Below are 20,220 nucleotides of genomic sequence, written 5' to 3'. Positions count from 1 at the left end.
GGTTAGGCTTGAAGTCTTGCTGTTTACTTATTTAAACCCAAAACCATCACTGCTGAAAAATATGAAGGGAAACACAGCACTTTGACATTATTATTTGGCATTTAAGTCTGTGATCCAGCCTCCATTTTCACATTCTTATTATGACTTAATGCCAGCTTGAGTGAAAGTGTTAGCAATGATAATTTAGCTTTTTTGTCTTTTAAATAATTATTCTAATTACCCAACCTTGATAGATTTGGCATAATAAAATGCTAAGTATTCATTAAAGTACTGTGTCTGGATTGTTTCCTATCATACTGGATTATCACAAATGTGAAATACTTTGTGATTCCTATTCTTGAATAAGCTAATGTCTTTTTAAAAATAAAGTCTATTGTACAGGATGTTAATTATGTGTCTGCTTATTGAAGTTGATTTACTTTATTTCGGCTTTTTATGTGCTCAGCTCTCTCTCTCTCTCTCTCTCTCTCTCTCTCTCTCTCTGTGTGTGTGTGTGTGTGTGTGTGTGTGTGTTCTACATGAAAAAGAAAAGAAAAGAAAATGAATGGAAAATTAATATCTTGGTGATCTCAGTAACACATTTTATCAGACCTCAAGTTAACAGCATTCAAGAAACAAGAACCTTAAAAACATAAACAATAGCAAATAATTATTGTCTCAGAATCCCTGACCCTTAATTAAACCTTGGGAGTGTTTTAAGAGGATAGTGGAAGAGCTGGGAGGGTCCAATAGTAAATTAAACACTACATTCAAAAGGCTTCACAATTGTACTGAAAAGAGAAAGCTCATGTATATTCTAAAATATTAACTATTTTAAGAAGAGCTTCAAGTCTAGTTCTCATCTGTCTCAACCTAATCTCTCTCTCTCCCACCACCTCTTTCCATATATAAACTCAGCTCGCCCTCCACAGCCAGGTTTGGGTCCTTTATGAGATATAGAAATCAAAAGTATGCACTTGATTGCTAGGGCTACTCTTGCACAGTTTTGATCAATGAACCTTGGCTACCTCAGCAGTCTTTGGAGGGTGGCTCTCACCCTGCCATTTTGTAGGGTCTTTTCTCATATCTTATCCTCTCTTTCAGCAGTTCCACCCATCTTTCGGTTTTACATATTTCCCTTTGCTATAAAGCATCAGAATGTTCAGCTCTCAAACATGCAGTGTTAGATAACAGGGCCAAGAAAGTCACATTGCAAAGGTTTTTCTGTGCCCTCTGGCTCTTACATTTTTCTCTGTCTGAGGCCAGGAAGAAATGTCATACAATTAAGGTTCTTTAACCACTTACAGTAAAGGTGGGTGGTGGTTTATAATTGAAGAACACCTGGAAAGCCACAGTTGCCTACTTCTGGCCTACAAAATATGAGCTAGCTGGTTCCAGACACTCTTCTGGTACAATTTATTCACTACACGTTTCTTCTTCACCATAGTCTGTATCAGGAATAGGAAACATGTTGTTCTCCATACTTCAAACAGCTACTTTTAGGTGTTCATGTATTAATAATAATTGTGTGCTGGCAAGTCTGCTCTGGCAAGTCTTTTCCAAGGTTTTTTAGGTAGTGAATACTCAGAAATGGATTGCCATTCCCTTTTTCTGGGGCATCCTGGGACTGTGCAGTTTGCCCAAGACCACATAGGCTGGGTCTTCTATGATGGACAGTGAAGAATTGAAGTCCTGGCCTCTGGCTCCACACAGCCAGATACCTAATTCACTGAACTGTGTATTAGACATATTTAAAGTTAAGTTTAAAAAAAAGATAGGCCAAAATTATTTGAGTCCCATCTAATTTACTTCAGGCCCCAGATCTGAATTGAATTGTAAATTCACTTCATTTCACTGTGGAACGAAACCAACCACTTCATTTTGATCTGGACCTAATACAAATGGCTCTAAATCACGATAATTTGGCTTGTAGTTTGTTGATGTGCAACACCTATCATCTCTCCACTCTTGTTGCCCTGGATCCGTTCCAGTCGGGCTTCAGGCCACACCATGGCACAGAAACTGCATTGGTCGCACTGTTGGATGAGCTCCTGAGGGAGGCTGATGGGGGCAAAATGTCCTTGTTGGTCCTCCTCAATATCTCAGCTGCCTTTGATACCGTTGACCACGGTATCCTCCTGGGGCAGCTCTCCGAGTTGGGAATCGGTGGGCTGGCACTTGCCTGGCTCTGATCCTTCTTGGAGGACTGTCCCCAGAGAGTACAGCTTGGGGATTGTGTTTCGGCCCCCGTGGAGCCTCAGCTGTGGGATTCCGCAGGGCTCAATCATCTCCCCAATGCTGTTTAATATATATATAAATATTAAACAGCACTGGGGCTATATATATACAGCCTCTTATATATATATATATATAAGAGGCTGCTGCGTGGGGTCATCAGGGGGTGTGGAGCTTCTTGCCATCAGTACTCTGATGACACTCAGTTCTACATCTCCTTTTCTCCTTCCTCAGTGAATGCTGTTCTGTCCCTTCAGTTGCCCATTCATTTCTGCATTGATTTCAAAGTGTTAATAATGATATATAAAGCCCTAAACAGTTTAGGACCTTGATACCTAGTGGAACATATTTTCCCACCAAGATCTATCCAAATCACTCACTACAGCCAGGACAGACAACTGAGGGGGCCTAACACCAAGGGAGGCCCCAAAAGAAAGAACAAGAAACCGGGCCTTCTCAGCAGTGGCTCCTCAACTCTGGAACAGTCTTCCTCCAGAGATCTGCTTGGCACCCTCGCTGGGTGTTTTCAAGAGCCATCTTAAGACCTGGCTCTTCAGGCAGGCCTTCCCTCCCGTCAATACTTGATTCTTATTTTCTATTTTAATTTTCCTTCTATATTTCTCCATCTTGAATGATACTAACATCATTGATTTAAATTGCTGTTTTATTGTTTTATGATATTTTATTGTAAGCCACCCAGAGTAGACGTAGTCTAGACGGGCGGGATAGAACTCAAATAAATAAATAAATAAATAAATTAACAAATATTTATACTGATGGCAGCAGTAGTCAAACAACATCTAGAGGGTCACATGTTCCTAATCCCTGATCTAGATGAAACACTTCATTTGTTGGTAGGTCACATATGGTTTCTAACATGCGCCAATGGCCGCATTCCTAATATGCATTTCTGCTGATGTAACACCAGTGGCATAACTTTCAATCCCACACTTAGGAATCCATAATAGGCATTTCTTATACTCAGAGTTATGCAATCGGTATCCAAACTAACAGGATTCCAACTTCATTACTGTTTCTAATAAAATGTATGTTTACCTGTAAATACCACTGTGGAGGAATGAAGGGGAGTTAGTACACCTACATACTCTTCTGTTTAATGTCGTTTATCATCACATATTCAGTTTGTTGATATATTTGACGTACAATTTTGAAACATACTTACTAGCTTATGATGTTTTCATGTTAATTTTGGGCTGTAGAAGTAATCAACAGTTTTAAAAACGAGCAATAAAGGAGTAATTTTACCACAGGGGAAAAAAACAGACAACATAAATGACATTTTTCTGAGAATATTATGATAATTCATATGACCATACTGTTAGTGTCATATCATTTTATTGGGATAGCAAAAATATTGTGCAGGAATGACAGACCTTTAGTCTTCAGGAACCCCATTAATATTAAGTAGTAAAGGCATATTACAGAGCAAATTGTAATTACAGAAACAGTGAAGTACAGAAACAGTGAAGTGTATTGCACAAGGATTTCACAAGGAAGCTTACAAAAGCATGCACCACTCACTACCCATTCTATGCACAAATGCAGGCAAGCAAATGCTTGTCTTTTTCATACACAAAATCCACTTTAGGAGGAGCCGTCTAGAAAAGGGAAGGGTATGCATAACCGTTTTCTCCATCTTCCATTTGTGTACTGTAAATCAGCTCCCTCAAGCTACTTCTTCAATATGGGCTTCCAAATCTATGACTGAGAGCTAAAAGTGAAGGCCACAGCTAGCGTGTTATTAAAAGAAAACATGGCAGTTTTTCAGCAGCACAGTCTCCTGTGAGATTTGTGTTTGAAGAATCAGAATGCAAACAAGTTCTTTGTTTATCTCCAGATGACCCATGGCAAAATAAACCAAGTCTAGCTGCAAACTAAGGAAGATCGGAAGAGCTTGTGCAATAACAATTCAATGGCTAAAATCCTGTTGCCAAAGAATAAGGCATTTCTCTTATTCCCTAAATTTTTTGCCCTAGGATGATTTTACCAGTGGTGGTGATTCTTTGAAATTAAAAATGTTTCTCCCATCCCATGGTCCCCAATGGCTTCCCCACAACAGAGAAATCCCAAGAGAACATTGAGACCATGGGGGAAAGGAGGAATTACAAATATTTCATTTTGGAAAAACCAGTATGGCGGATGGCATCACCAGCTTATGTGGTGTAAGTTTCACTATTAGATTTCAGCCAATGGCTTTGAACACTTGAGAAACTGAGGCAGGGGTGGGCAAAATGTGGCCCTCCAGATGTTGTTGAACTGCAACTCCCATAATTCCTAGCCCACGCAGCCAATATTGAGGAATGTTGGGCCTAGCCCACACAGCCAATATTGAGGAGAGTTGGGCCTAGCCCACACAGTGAGGAATGTTGGGATTTGCAGTTCAGCAACATCTGGAGGGCCGCACTTTGCCCAGGTCTGAAATGAAGGGACAATCAGACAAGCATATAGCTTGCTGGTTCACTTTTGTTGTGGTTTGGCTCTCCCTATTATCTGGCAACCACATGTGTTTTAAGTAAGAGTGACCCATCCCACCCTTTTTGCAAGCTGTTCCCCTCCTTTCTGGCACAGACCTAGGGCTGCACTTTATTTGGTGGGATTGGAAGTGTGCCTGATTATCTCATTCTGCAGTGTGTATAGTTGCTTAATTCACTCCCATATAGAGTTGTGGGCAACATTCTCTTTGGTGAGAATCCTGTGACATATCCATTGGGTTGTGACAGTAAAAAGGACAGCAGAGAAACTCCCTCCCCTATTTTCGTCTTCTCAATTTTTTTTTTTTTAAATATTATCCTAAGTGGGACAACACTACTTCAGAGATAAAGGAGTATCTATGCTAGGTTGATGTATTACTGTAGCACTGTGCAATTTACTAAATTAAACTAAAAAAAAAAAGGGTGGAAGTTGTTGCAGCCCACAGAATGATAGCCACAAAAAAGGCAGAGAAAGTGGGGAGGGTCATCAAAAATAGAAACAGGGAGAAATTAGTGCTGCCTGGATCTTCCACATGGAAGAAACATCTGTGTGAATGAAAAGATTGCTCATGTGCAAGATAAAATACATCACACTGAAGATAAGAGTCTTTTAAATGCAACCCAGATTGCTCCTAATTCCCCCATGTAGTTGTACTCTGAGTTTCCTACAGCATATAATTTAATCATAAAATGTGGGCTGGACCTGGAGTGATTAAATGGTGGGCGAATAAAGATTTAGCTACCACTCCTCATCTAATTTTCTTTTCAAAATCATTCCTTCCCCACAAAAGGAATCTCTTCCTGGGAAAAATGACCTTTGTGATGGCAAAACCATCTCAAAATATGAAACAAATGTATATGTACAGTTAGATGTCTGTCCAAAATTTTGAATTCATTTTGCAAAAATGTTTGCCACCACTGTTCTATGATCACATTGGGTATAAAATAACTTTCCATTTTGAATCTGAAATGCACTGCTGAAAAAAAATGCAGGCATACATACATAAATACCTTACGTTGGACCTAACAGAGGTTAATCAAGCTGCAGTCCAACTGAAATCATTTTCCAAAGAAGTAGCCACCTTAGACAGTTTCAACATGTTGGCAAAAATACTATAAAGATAGAAAAGGAAAGGAGAACTAAAAATACTGTAGCATTTTAAAAACTAACAGATGTATTTCAGTGTGAGCTTTCATGGATCAAAATCCACTTCTTCAGACACAAAAGGTACAAGTACATCTTCACTATATTATTTCTATGGTAGTAGGATTCATGTCCAGATGAGAATACAGATAATAGACAAAGTCACAAGGGTTTGTTAAGACAGGAACGGGACTATCAAGCTCTTAATTAGCAGAAGCTCGCCTGGGTTATTAGACAGGCAGACTTGGCTGTCACAGGAATGCTAAGAGATGTGTCTGGGACAGAAGTCAGTGTCTGTAAAGGAAGATGACTATTTTTATGTTGCCTAATATTATTGTATACAATATTTATACATATTTTATATTCTCTATTCTTTACTAGTTATTTTATTTTTAGAAATGATGTTTCTTGGTTGTTGTTCATGTGGTTTTTATTGAAGCTTTTTGTATTTTGCATTGTTGTGATTTGTTTGCCACCCGGAGTAGTGGCTTCCCAATACCTGGGCACAATAAATAAATAAATAAATAAATAAATAAATAAATAAATAAATAAATAAATAAATAAATATTACTGAAAACTGAATTATTAATGTAGGTAGTACACTAAGAAGTCTTGATCCCTACTGAAGCCCTTAGAGAGGCACTGGAGTTTATGTAGCAATTTTTTTCTTATCATTGTAATCAATTTCTGCAATCATTGTAATCTGTTGGTCATTACTACCTTATATGTTATCTTTGTCAAAATCTTTATTGTTCTAATTTTATTTAAAATTTCATTTAATGAACGTTAATGATAGTAACCAAATGTTAAGGGGCATCAGTGTTGTCTTTCTGCTTTTATCCACATGCTTTCAACAGACTTTTTACTGAACAAACAAGACCAGCTAGGCTGCAAAAGATGCCCAGAATAAACACAGATACATCTGCACATTTCTCCAGGAACATTAACTTTTCCCATTTAAGTTTCAAGTGGAAAAGGGAAGGAAGGAGAAAGGTCATTGCGGCACCTAATACGTTGCCGGTTAAACCCATGAGAAGGGCAAAATGTGGTATAAACATAGCCATCAGTAGAGTTAACAAGAGGAGAGAACTTTTTAAAACCACAGCAAGCCAAGGAGATTTGAAACTGGTTTTGTGGCTTGGAGAGAAGTAAGTGTGCAAGATCTCTGTGACTGCAAAGAAGGGCAAAGGGTAAGACAGAAGCACCTTGGCTAAGAGGCACAGATTCACCAGGGTTTGTAAGAACGATGGAAGGTTGTCAGTAATAATCTCTTTAGTTTCTTCCCCCCATGTCAGGAATGCAGTCAGTGCTAAGGCTGTCTTGAAGACACAAGCCAAAGAATGAGTCCAGTTTAACATGGAGCTGCATTCACCAGGGTTCTGCATACTCCCTTCAAGGACAGGAAGAAATATCTGTGAAGTATAACTGAAAATAATCACTCCTACTGCAACCAGGAAGCTCTCAAATTCTACAGAGCGGCTAAACTTTGCCCATGTCCACCGGTGCGTTTGGGTCAGGCAATATGTTATCACTACAAAGATAATAACAAAGTGAACCAAGGAGCAGAGGAGACTGAGCCTGGATACAGATTTGAGGGTTTTGATAAACACACAAGGCAGCAGGCCCACAAATGCGATTACCGACCATGTTTTCTCTGTCACTGGTAGAGCTGGAAAGCTATGTGACAGCAAGTTCCCACTAACAACCAGATACAAAATACACGTCATGATCAGTTCTGTCGCCTGAGCCATGTTGACAACTCTGCCACCAAGTTTGGGAAATGGCTTTCCACAGCAGGCGCTAGCGATGTCTTCATATGTGCCTCTCACTCTTATGAGATGCCCATCTTCATTTTCTTCATACAGGCAGGCGATTAGAATTTTGCCGGTGTAGCAGCAGAAAACTGCAGCCAGGATAATAAGAAGCAGCCCACTGTATCCGCTGTGGAGGAGAGCATATGGCAAACCTAGAACAAAAATCCCCTGGAGACAGAAATAGAAAGAGAAATACAAAAACCCAGAAGAGAAATGTTCACTAGTCACAACCTGCTCATACCTGCAGCTGTCAACGGCTACCTTTTGCTAATTGCATGGAAGGATCAGGGTTACATTAACTTGTCTTTGTAAATAATAGTTGCCAGAAATGGGTATATTCATGATGAATGAAGTTAGCAGGAAAAATAATTGCTGGCAGGAGTACACCAATCCAGAGAAGCCAGGAAACTGAAGGCAAGCAAACAGGAGGGACAAGCTTCTATTAAATATTAAGTGCTGATGTGATTGCAGGCATGGCTTTTAAAGGCTCCGAAACAATAACTTTGTCTATGTGCATATTAATGTTCAATAGAGATTCAGTAATGTTGAAATCAAAGAGCTCTACCTGCCCCCATACATTTCCTGCACTTTTAGCAGCCATGTAGGGTAAATAAACATGGGGAGTAGGCCTCAAATCCTCTCATTTGTCTACCCCTGTGGTTTGTTTTCTTTTGGCATTCAGAGAAATAAATGAAGAAACTCTTCTTATGGACACAAGTCATAGGTAATGTGCAGATCCTTTGTGTTCCTCATCAGAACCAGGCCGTTGCTGTTTTTCACCTCCCCAAACCCACCAGCCTTTTGATTATGTACATTTGTGATATTTAAATTTTAAAAATGCAACAGGGGGTTCTGTGTAATATTAGAGCCTGCTAGTGCCCACTATGCCCTCCCCTGTTCTCTCTCTCTCTCTCTCTCTCTCTCTCTCTCTCTCTCTCTCTCTCTCTCTCTCTCTCTCTCTCTCTCACACACACACACACACACACACACACACACACACACACACACACACACACACACACACACACACACACACACACACACACACACACACACACACACACACACACACACACACACCCCAGGTTGAACTATTTGTCCATCTCACCCACTATGGCCTACTCTAACTGCCAGCAGCTTTCCAGGATCTCAGTTCTTTTACATCTTTTGCTATCTGATCATTTCCCACTGAGGAAGCCTGAGAGTGAACATGGATCTTTCTGCCTGCAACGGATACATGCTGTGACTGAAGAGTGCTTCTGTTTGGAGTGCCCTATTAAAAGAAATGAAAACTCTACCAGCAGTATCACCATTCCAAAGAAACTCAGAAATATTTGCAATAAATTTAAATAATCTTCTCCTGTCCTATCCTATCTTACCGTATCCTATCTATGACAAAAACAGATGGGTAGCCACACAAATGAAATTCTCAGATGTTTCATCCAATGGCATACATGTTTTGTTAGTTCTATTGCCACTTGATGCACATGAGTACAAAAACTCTTAAACAATGGCTGGGCTTAAAAATGGAGAGAGGCCCAGTTTCAGATAAATATTTCTCACTGACATTTCTCATTTATATATAGCAAAAATATGCCATAGACATCAGTCACACTCGTGTCTGTGTTTTTCAGTTCATGGAAAATAATTAAAAGAAAGAAAAAGAAGAGAAAATTATTTACATGGATAAGTTATCCTAATTAGATTAGTGTTTCTACTACAGTAGAAAAGGTACAAAAACAAGAAAGTAATTTTCAACACATCCTACCCCTGTCAAAAATCATTTCTTCTCCATTTTAAGAGCCCCACTAGCCTTGGACAGGGAGAGAACGCAGTGATGTTTTCCTTGGATCTGGAAGTAGAAGACCACACGATTTTGGATTGACCCAGGATTGGATCTGCTTGCGGTGAGCTTTCTCCTAATCATTTTAGGAACCCTATCAGCTTTAGTAGGATAGGGATCACAGGTAAAAAGGAAGACATTTCACCCTGACCCAGAAGCTGAAGACTTCATCTCTTTTTAGTGGTCTATGGGTGGTGATGAACTTCTCTTTTTACCTCTATCATCAAAGTCAAAGTGAAACTTGTGTTCTGTGCCAAAAATGCAGGACCAAAATACTGGCGCTGTCATATGTTCCTTTGACATAAACAGAAATGGAAGTGCAAAAGTAAGTTGAATTGTTGAAAGGGGCTTGGGACACTGTGTTTGCTGCATAAGAACAGTGGCACTAATTTGGAAGTTTTGTATGAGTTATATGGTCTACAAGATGAATCTAAAAAAGACATGAGATTATATCACTACAATATGAATCTGAGAAAGAGAAGGCATATTTATTGGGTTTGTTTAGAGCTCAAGATAGTCATCTTTGTCACCTTCTAGTGTCTTTTAGTCCCCATATTCCAGTTTTGCTCTTTGTGACTCTGAGGTATTAAATACAATAATAATCCATTTATTATTGAAGCAACTGCAAGAAGTAACTAAAAATCCATTTAGTTTTATGTGTATTTATGGTCAGTTTAGTGTTTCCTTGATGGAACAATTAATCTATTATTTTACTGAAAAGAACAAAGATGTCCTGTTGTCCTAACCAGGTCCAGAGTCCAGTAAGTGGTGGCTGGGGATACAGGTTTCCACATTACACCATGATTTTTTTTTGTCTTGCACAGGTAAGCAGTATAGTTGCTTTCTGACCTTGTATGTGAATCTTGTATTGGAATCTACAAACAGATCATGGAAGAGAAGGATGTCCTTCCTGACTACAGTGCCCATCAACCCTACCGGATATACTTAATAGTGAAGTCTGATGGACATATTATTTCAAACCTTCTAAAGGACACATTCCCCATCCCGGGTTAGGTCAGTTCTCTAGATAGTAGAGATAGTATTGGGCCTGATATTGACAACTGGCAGGTTTTTGTGGGGGGTATTTCAACTTTAATGCCAAGGACTCCTTGACAGGCGCAGCTCAGGAATTCATAGACATCACAACAACCTAGGGATTATTGTGTATTAAAATAGGACCCAGGTGTATGGATAATTTCATATTCCATTTCCTCCTCTCTTTTTTGCACTATGTGGAATGCAAATGGATTGATAAAAGAGACACAACACTTACCTTTACCATGGCTGGGCTTCCTAAAGAAACTGTAGTTGGAGGTGCTTATTAATGTGGCACTGTTAGAATACAGTATAGAGATACCAGACATAAGTGTTTCAATGATCCATCAGATTTGTGGAATGGGTAGTTATCTGGGAAAATTCACAGAAGACCCTACCTCTTCAGCATTCAGAGGAAAAGAAACGTGTGTGGCATAGAAGAAGACAGTCGGAGGACTCTCAGATGGCCAATATTTTACCTTGCCAAGCATGTCATAGAGATTATGTATGGGTCTCTGAGAAAGCAGAGATAGTGACAAGGAAAGCTTTCCTCTTCCTTCCTGTTGCACAAGCTCAGATCTTCAAGGATCTTTATGTCTAAGCAAAGACCCACAGCATACTATGACCATTTCCCTTCACATTTCAACTGATATTCATCTGCTTTGCTTGAAAAAGTGTAATAGAGTTTAGAGCAGAAGTATCTGAAGCAGCCACTTGTTGCAGTTGCTTAGAGAACGTTGCCCTTGGGAATATTTTTAAGAGCTCTTTGTGCTGTGCCGGCAGTTCCTGTTGATTAAATTCTTGTCCACCATAGATAGTCAAGGCCAGTCAATTTGAACTTAAAGGTCTGCTGGGCAACTTAGGAAATACTTCACTGTAAAAGGGGAGAAAGAGGAGCATGTTTGTTAAAAGAGGCAGTGAGTGTCCCACTCTTGGAAAATCCATCTTTAGAGAGAAGCAATTGAACTGCCTTTAGACATGCTCAAATAACCTGTTTTGCCAAAACACCTATTGCATGAGTGGGGAAGACCAACAACTGGTCTGATCTTGCTAAATGCTAGGCGGCATATCAACTCATTCCACTGCACCTGAGCCAGCCCTAGGATACATGGCACTGTGGGTGAAAAGAGTCTTTACCATGTCCATCAATTTTACAGGGCTACCCAGAGGGTTTGAGTGGGTATAGTGCTATAGGTGCTGCTGCTGCCCCCTCTCACATACAGCTCCTTCTCAGCCACATTTCATGCAGTATTACTGTTTCATTGTTTCTCACATGGGGATAAAAGAATAAGGTTCAGATTATGCTTTTCCAAATTACAGGTGTAAATTTCAATTGTTGGAGCTTTTTTCTGCTTTCTGGAGGACAGGTGTTCTGGTTGTGGCCTGCAACTAGCCTTCTCTCCTACCACTCAGGAAGAATTCCTCTTTGAAGGCTTAGCCTCATATCACTGCAGCAATTTTCCTTGAGGTAACTGCTAGAGATGGGGGTATTTGTATTTGTATACGAATATGAATGTCCCTGCACAGGTGGAAATAACGAGGGTCTGTCCACTCATGATTTTGCCGCTGTTGCCGGCTCCTCAGAGCCTTCCTATCACGCCATTCTCCGCAATGGATTAGCCACTCTGCAACCTAGCAGAGAGGCTTGTCATCCTTCCTCCTGCCAGGAGTGGGTAATTGATTGTGGACAACGACACAATAGGAAGGCTCTACGGAGCCAGCGGCAGCAGCGAAATCATGAGTGGACAGTCCTCATTATTTCCACCTGTGCGGGGATATTCGTATTCGTAGATGAATACCCCCATCTCTAGTAACTACCAAATAAAATTACTCTCCAGTGTCACCTGTTTCAAAACCTTAGAAGGCATTCACTTACTCACTCACTTTTTGACTCTTTCCTGGAAGTTGTACAGTGACAACAGGTAACCTATTCTCCTTAACACCCTCCCTGTTTCTTTTCTCCTTACAATAAACTCTGTAACGGTGGCTACCGGGCCTGGGCCAGTTGTAAACCTGACTGTCCAGTCTTATCTCTATTGCTTAAACAGACACAAAGAAAGAATTTTACCTCACATTGATAAGTTTAAACTTTCTCACTCTTCGAAAGCAAGCCCAGTTAATAAGCAGCTTCCCCTGTAGCTTCCAGACTCCCATGCTATTTTACAATCAAACTAAATTTGACCAGATGAACAAAAATAAATCATTTTATTATAATTTCACCCAACTGAATGCAAGCTTTAAGAGAAAATTTAGAAATTTAAAATTTAGCCCACCCGACTAATGGTTGCTACCGGGTGGTGTAAAACATAAAATATATATAACAATATGAGCATGCTCTGGGGATGGGCTGGTTCACGTTGGCAATCACATTGTTTGATCACCGGCAAAAGGAGTGAACCACCTTGTTCCCACAGTGAACCAAACAACACAGCAAATGCTATTGTTGTCACTCCCCAAGTGTCCTTTCTGTCTGTCTTTTTCCTTTGCCAAAGCAGTCGTGGCTGCTGTCTTGTGCTGAGACGGAGCTGCTGTAGAGTATCACACAATCTCCTCCCCCTACTTAGCATCCAAAGAACAGTAAAATAGAAGATTAGAGTGCACCTTACTACTAATGGAAATAAAAATTCAGTGGGCTAAAAACAATGCTTTTACCAACTGTACAGGAATAAGTACCAACACAGTGGTGCAGAGGTTAGTTCCCATTAACCTTCCTGGCTTTCCGCTGCTGTAACATTGAGGCAATGTATTTTAGTAATCCTAAATGTGTCACAGCAGTGGTATACTTCACCACTTCTGCAGACCAAAGTAAAATGAAAAGAAAAAGAATAAAAACTCCCAGGAGTCTCTATAAAGGGTCACTCTGTGGAAGGAAATATGCTATTACAAAATATTACATTGATTAGATGTGTCACTCCATGTGTACCATTGTGGTACATTTATAGAAAATGTTTTTTACTGGTGCTTGCGTGAACACATAGGGCGAAAGGCAATTGTTAGTCCTAACTAGAATAAACACTTTGAATGTACAGAATTTACATAAGTAGCAATCCCTGTTCATTTAACACACTAGTAACTAGTCCATTGAATGAAAAGGGCTTGTTAAGCCACAAGTACATCTGAGAATCCACTAAGGAGTCCAGCTAGTCACTAGTTAATGGCCTATTAAATGGGCTTCTTCTGCTTGGGAGCAACAACTGCATTTAGTTTACAAGATGGAACTTAATAAGCATTTTTAGAGCCAGTTAATTCTTTTATGTGTCCAATACTGAGTAATTTTTTAGGGACCCCAAATTCTACCATCCATCCATCCATCCATCCATCCATCCATCCATCCATCCATCCATTAATTAATTAATTAATTAATTAATTAATTAATTATCCATCCTGTATGACAAGATCTCAAGGAAGGTTACAGAGCCAAATTTAAAAACATGAAAACTTTAAAACAATTTAAAATTAAACAGCTTAAAACTCATAATACTGGAACATTAAATCCATGGTATTAAAACCTATGCAGGCCAAGATCCTCAACTCTTAAAGACTCTATATGTATGTTTTCATTGGGCGTCAAAAGGATGCCAATGTCAGTGCCAGTTGAACTTTCAGGGAGAGGGCATTCCATAATCAGAGTGTTACAGCTGAGAAAGCCCTCACTGTGTTTCTGCATAATGAACCGTCCTCAACTTTTTGGTATGTGGGAAGGCCTCCCCAGCAGATCTTAGTGATTGTGCAGATTTATACAGGGAGAAGTACTCCTTCAGATATCCAGGCCCCAAGCCATTTAGGGCTTTGTAGGTGACTGTTAACACCTTGGACTCAGACTGGAAGCATATTAGCAACCAGCGCAAATCCTTTAGAATTGTTGTCATGTGGTTTCTGGAGGATGTTTCTGTTAGCTGTCTAGCTGCACTTGCTGCAACATCCATGTCATCTTCAATGTCAGCCCCACATATAGTGCATTGCAGTAGTCTTAATTGTAGTTTACCAAAGTATTACATATCCAAATGAATGAATGAATTTATTTATTACGGTCAGGTGACCAGCTCATAAAACATATTTATACTGTAGTTAAAATCTACAAAATGCAGTTTAAAAATGTACAACCAATTCATAAAACATATTATGCGGCTAAAATCTACAAAATGCAGTTTAAAATGTAAAATCAGTTCATAAAACATATTATGTGGTTAAAATACACAAAACGCAATTAAAAAGATGTACAGCCAGTTCATAAAACATTATATGGTTAAAATATAAATATCCAATATCCAAATTTATCATCACATGTCCAAATTTAACAAATTAGCTGCTCTTTTTACTCAATATGATTGACTCTGAAGCATCTAAAAAACACCCTCTTGTTTATTCAGGATTCCTTTTTTTAATAGCAACATTTGTATTACAGAATGCTGCTGGAAGTTAATGGCCTTGTTCCTTTGTTTATTTTTAATATGGAGAAGAACTGTCTTGTGATCATAGACCTCACAATGGTGTCTAAGAAAAGAAACTCAACAATGTAGTTTAGAAGAGGTAGCCTTGTGAGTCCATGCTAGTATATCAGGCAAAAAAGAAAAGAAAAAGAAAAAAATAAAGACAAAAATATTGGGACACCTTAATTTTAATGTGAGCTTTGGACAGGTCCACTTCCTGATTTTGCCTGACGTGTCAGCAATATGTGAATTCTAAATTTTTTCTCCCTTTTCCATATATGTGTTTTTATGGCTTGTTTCCCCCCCAACAACTAATGTTGTTCTCTGTGTTTTAGAGCTAAGTCTTGGGGAACAATTGCAACATGATTCTAGGATAAGGATCAAAAATTCGTGGTCTGGGGACAAAAGATGCTCTCTAGTCATCTGGTTGCCAAGCTAAGGAGAAGAGCTCACGGTAAAAAGTGTAGGGAACGTGGCCATGGAATTAGGGAGCTGTCTCTTTCAGCTCATGAAGTATGGGGATCTTGACTTAAAAGCCATAGTCTTCTCCTTACCATGTGCATGGCTCAGTGCCAAAGTCACATGCAGGATTCCTCAAATTAGTGGCCATCTGCCACTGCTGGTGACATCATTGTATAAGAACAGATGTAAGAGGAAGGTATCTAACATACTGAAAGACTCCTCTCATCCGGGACATCAGCTCTTTAAATTATTACCTTCGAGAAGGAGATTCAGGGTATTGAAAGCAAGGACAAGCAGATTCAAGAACAGCTTCTACCCAAGTGCAGTATTGAGTTTAAATGCGGGGTCATATGTTTTTGGTGGAATTTTAATTGCTGGGAGAAACGGGGTATCTATATTTGTAGGGTGAGTGTTGTGTATATTTTAACTTTTTTTGTAGTGGTGTTGTCCAGTTTTACCTTGGGGAAGAGCACCTCATTTCGTTGCACCCACTTGTGAGTGCAATGACAAATACATTTCTTATGTCTTACTGTATGTCTTATCATTCCTGCCACACCAGTGGAGCTATGCAACAGGATTTTGGCCAAAGCTGTCAATATTGCCATCTTTATGTCCTTCAGTGACCACCAGGTTAAATGGACTGACTGTACAGATGCTGGATAAAGCAAAATAGAGAAAGGGGTAATGAAGGTAATACTATGCTGACAGTGGTGTTGGATGGCAAGAATGATACCAAAGCTTAGGAAATTCGGGCAGGCCTTGATATAACTTCTAGCTTGCTTCACACATCTGATGAAGCAGGGTCTAGTGACACAAATTTGTGCCTTAATTGAAATAAATTTTTGAGGTGCCATAACATATGCACATTTACTCTTTAAAGTAACCCATGTTAGAAATATTTCTTAGGAATTCCTGCCAATTTCCTGGATTTCTAATTTTTTCACACAACCTATGCACATAATAATTATTGCAGTTGTCTATGACAATTATTTTCCTAATACGTTTCTAAAACAGAAAGCAGACTAGACATAAATATATTTTTGTTCTTTAGTTGTTAAGTCGTGTCTGACTCTTTGTGACCCCATGGACCAGAGCATGCCAGGCCCTCCTGTCTTCCACTGCCTCCCGGAGTTTGGTCAAATTCACGTTGGTAGCTTCAATGGCACTGTCCAACCATCTCATCCTCTGTCGTCCCCTTCTCCTCTTGCCTTCCCACTTTCCCAACATCAGGGTCTTTTCCAGGGAGTCTTCTCTTCTCATGAGATGGCCAAAGTATTGGAGCCTCAGCTTCAGGATCTGTCCTTCCAGTGAGCACTCAGGGTTGATTTCCTTCAGAATGGATAGGTTTGTTGTTCTTGCAGTCCAGGGGAATCTTAGTCTCCTCCAGCTCCACAATTCAAGAGCATCAATTCTTCAGCAGTTAGCCTTCTTTATGGTCCAGCTCTCACTTCCATACATCACTACTGGAAAACCCATAGCTTTGACTATGCAGACCTTTGTTGGCAAGGTGATGTTTTTGCTTTTTAAGATACTGTCTAGGTTACTCATCACTTTCCTCCCAAGAAGCAGGTGTCTTTTAATTTTGTGGCTGCTGTTACCATCTGCAGTGATCATGGAGCCCAAGAAGGTAAGATCTGTCACTGCCTCCATATTACTGTTTGCCAGGAGGTGATGGGGCCATGATCTTAGATTTTTTGATGTTGAGTTTCAGACCAGTGCCAATAATTGTGTCAACAAGGGTAGGTTGACAGTCAGCCGTATTTAGGCAATGATGACATATTCTGCTGATCCTGAAACAATGTTTCAGGTTCATCAGGGGTATTATTACCGTGAATGTACAGAAAGAATGGAGTGGGATTAAATCCATTCTGTTTTTGGTCCAATTGCTATATCCATGTAGGATATTTTTGAAGAACCTACATGCAGGTACAAACACACACACACAGAGTGTGAAGATATGTACAGTGTGGATTGGTGGGAATCTTTGAAAAGTCATCCACCCCTGAAAATGTATAGGAGCCCCTGAGTGAGGAAGGTAGGCATGACCCCATACCCTCTCTATAAGCATTAATAATAAAGGGTGAAGAGTCCTTCAGCTGCTATTCAAAGGCAAAAGAAGTAACAGGGGAAAATTGCTTCAAAACACATTCCTCAGGAGAGAAAGGGTCCAGGTTAGCATAAAATCATAAGATATGGCCTTGAGCTTCTTACTAGGTTACTTACACATTCATATTAAAACAAAAACAAAAAACACAACTCAGACAGCAGCTATTTGTGCAAGCAAAGCAAGTTCAAATTTCTGTCATACACTGCCAGTGAGAAATGTATATTTTTGGCACATGTCACTAGGTATACTAGTTTAACATTTGGGTGGATTAAACTGGATTACTGGTGAAACATGAGGCCTCAGCATCTTTTTAAGCCCTGTTCATTTGTATGAGCTAAGTCAGAGCAACACATACTTATTCTCACCTGCTGAAATGAATGGAACTTAAAAGAAGTAATTTGGACTGGACCCTTCTCTCCACAGATGGCTCCATATAAAATTATGTCATTTAAGACAGCCATTTTTCTTCTCTCTTCATTTGTTCTCTTAGTGAGAACTGTGGCGGAAAAATAAGGTTTATTTCCTCCATTTCGCTGCAGGGGCAAACATTCTGTCCAACTCACTACCTCTGAGACTTAGGGTGTTATTTGTCATTGTCCGCAGTGTTCTGTATAATCAGCGTTCAGGGCATTTGAGTTTCAGGCATAGGCCTGTTTGTCCACTCAAGCAAAACACTGAACTTTTTCCCCCTAAAGAAAATGTGTCCTATTGTCAGATTCACACACCTAGTGATGCATGATAAATTGAGAGTGCTGCCTTTTGGAGACTTTTCTACTATAGATATGAATCACATGCAATATTATAACAAACATACATGATTTGCTGTATTAAAACCATTCGGTTCTTCCTAGAAAGTAAAGTTGAAGTTCTGAAATCTGTATTTGTAAACACTAGGGGTCACCCTTCTTTGAGTTTGGTCACTGACCGGGACCCACTGACATCCTGGGAATAAAGTTTCCTATGTAAGAAAAAGCAAATCCTGCCTCTACAAAGTTTGGCTTTGGCTTTCAGTCTTAGTGCTACGACACCCACACGTTCTCTTTTGCTTTGTTTTTTCCTCAAAGCCTTGCTTTCAGTGTCTTCAAGGCTGCTTGCTAAAGGAAACCATTTGCGCACAGAACAAAAGGGAGAGTAAAAGACTCTTCTGAAAGTGCAAATTTCAGCCTCAGACAATGAGATACCACTATTGCAGACTTATGTATGATTTCAGTGACTAACGGAGATGATTCCACGCCTCCCCAACCATCTTGCTTGCAGGCAACATGTGAAGGGCATAAAGCTCGTAATTAGGATGTTCATTTGAAGACTACATGAAAATGCACATCTTAATAAAAAAAAAAAGACCTCTGTTGAGCAGTATTAAATATAATCTATATGATTGCTAACATGCCCTGAAAGGCTGGGAAATGAGAAGTAGGAAAGTCATTGTTTTTTTCCTTTAGGCTTTTTCCTGCATTTTCTGGGAGGTAACCATTTGTGAGATCAAATCAAAAGCAAGTAAAAACATGATCACTGCAGGATGTTATTACCCTAACCCAGGGGTCATCAACCCCCAGTCCGTGGCCTGGTGCTGGTCTGTTGGCTTGCCGGACCTGGGCTGTGGATACAGATCTCCACACATCCCTGCATGCACGTGTGGTGGGTGTGTCGTGCCTGTGGGGTGTGTGTGTGTCATGCTCGTGTGCCGTGGACTTGCCGGAAATGTGCTGCGGATATGGATCTCCACCCCTGCACGCTCACAGAGTGGGTGTGTCATGCCTGCGGGGGGCATGTCATGCCTGTTGGGGGCGTGTCGCGCTCGCATGCCATGGGCTTCCCAGAATTGGGCCGCGGATACAAATCTCCACCCCTGCACGCATGCACGGTGGGCGTGTCATGCCTGCGGGGAGCGTGTTGTGCCTGTGGGGGGCATGTCATGCCTGCGTGGAGCATGTTGTGCCTGTGGGGGGGCATGTCATGCCTGCTGGGGGCGTGTCGCGGTCACGTGCCGTGGGCTTGCTGGAACTGGGCTGCGGATACAGATCTCCACCCCTGCATGCACACACAGTGGGTGTGTCATGCTCACAGGGACATGTCACGCTTGCGCAGGGACGTATCACACCTGCGGGCAAGTGCAGCACGCCCCCTGCAAGCGCAACACACCCCTTGTGTGAGCATGACATGCCCCCATGAATGGAGCTTGCTCCCCCCAGCTAGTCCGCAGCCCCAAAACAGTTGGGGACCGCTGCCCTAACCCCATCTTGCTTATGGGCAGGGAGTCATTTCTGTAAGAAGACCAGGAGGATATGAGGGAGAGCAAATGTTAGCTATTAATCTGGAAGTAAAGGTGATTGTACAGAGTTTGCAATGGGCTTAGAGTTCATGTCCTCACCTTTTTGGATAGCTGAAAGATGTGTCCATATTTTGGCTTCCAATGTGCAGCCATACCCCAGCCTCTCGAGCTTGCCACACATCAATTAAAACTCTGGGAAATATATCATTAAGGCAACTCCTCCAACATAGGGCTTTTTAAAGGTCAGAAAGTAAGGGCAACTGGAATAGCTGCAGTTTAACAAGAAAATGTTTAATAGAAATTAAAATAGGGGAGAAAAACCTTTAGCAACTTAGCTACACTGGTGCCTCGCTAGACAGTTTCCCCGCATGACAGTTTTTTCACTAGACATTGACTTTTTGCAATCG

General features: G+C 40.5%; 1 protein-coding gene across 1 annotated transcript in view; it reads right to left on the bottom strand.

The window, feature by feature from the left end:
* Positions 1 to 5,219: 5,219 nt before the first annotated feature.
* The window catches only part of LOC110077566 (vesicular inhibitory amino acid transporter), a 29,818-nt gene continuing 14,817 nt past the window's right edge, over positions 5,220 to 20,220 (bottom strand). The window contains exon 2 of the mRNA XM_020790734.3: positions 5,220 to 7,832. Within this exon, the coding sequence (XP_020646393.3) occupies positions 6,687 to 7,832 (1,146 nt within the window). The 3' untranslated portion in view covers positions 5,220 to 6,686. The remainder of the gene's footprint in view (positions 7,833 to 20,220) is intronic.

The sequence above is a fragment of the Pogona vitticeps genome, chromosome 1, assembly GCF_051106095.1.
Source record: "Pogona vitticeps strain Pit_001003342236 chromosome 1, PviZW2.1, whole genome shotgun sequence".
NCBI lineage: Eukaryota > Metazoa > Chordata > Lepidosauria > Squamata > Agamidae > Pogona > Pogona vitticeps.
Note: the sequence above shows the minus strand (reverse complement) of the source record. Positions and strands in the feature narration are given on the sequence as shown.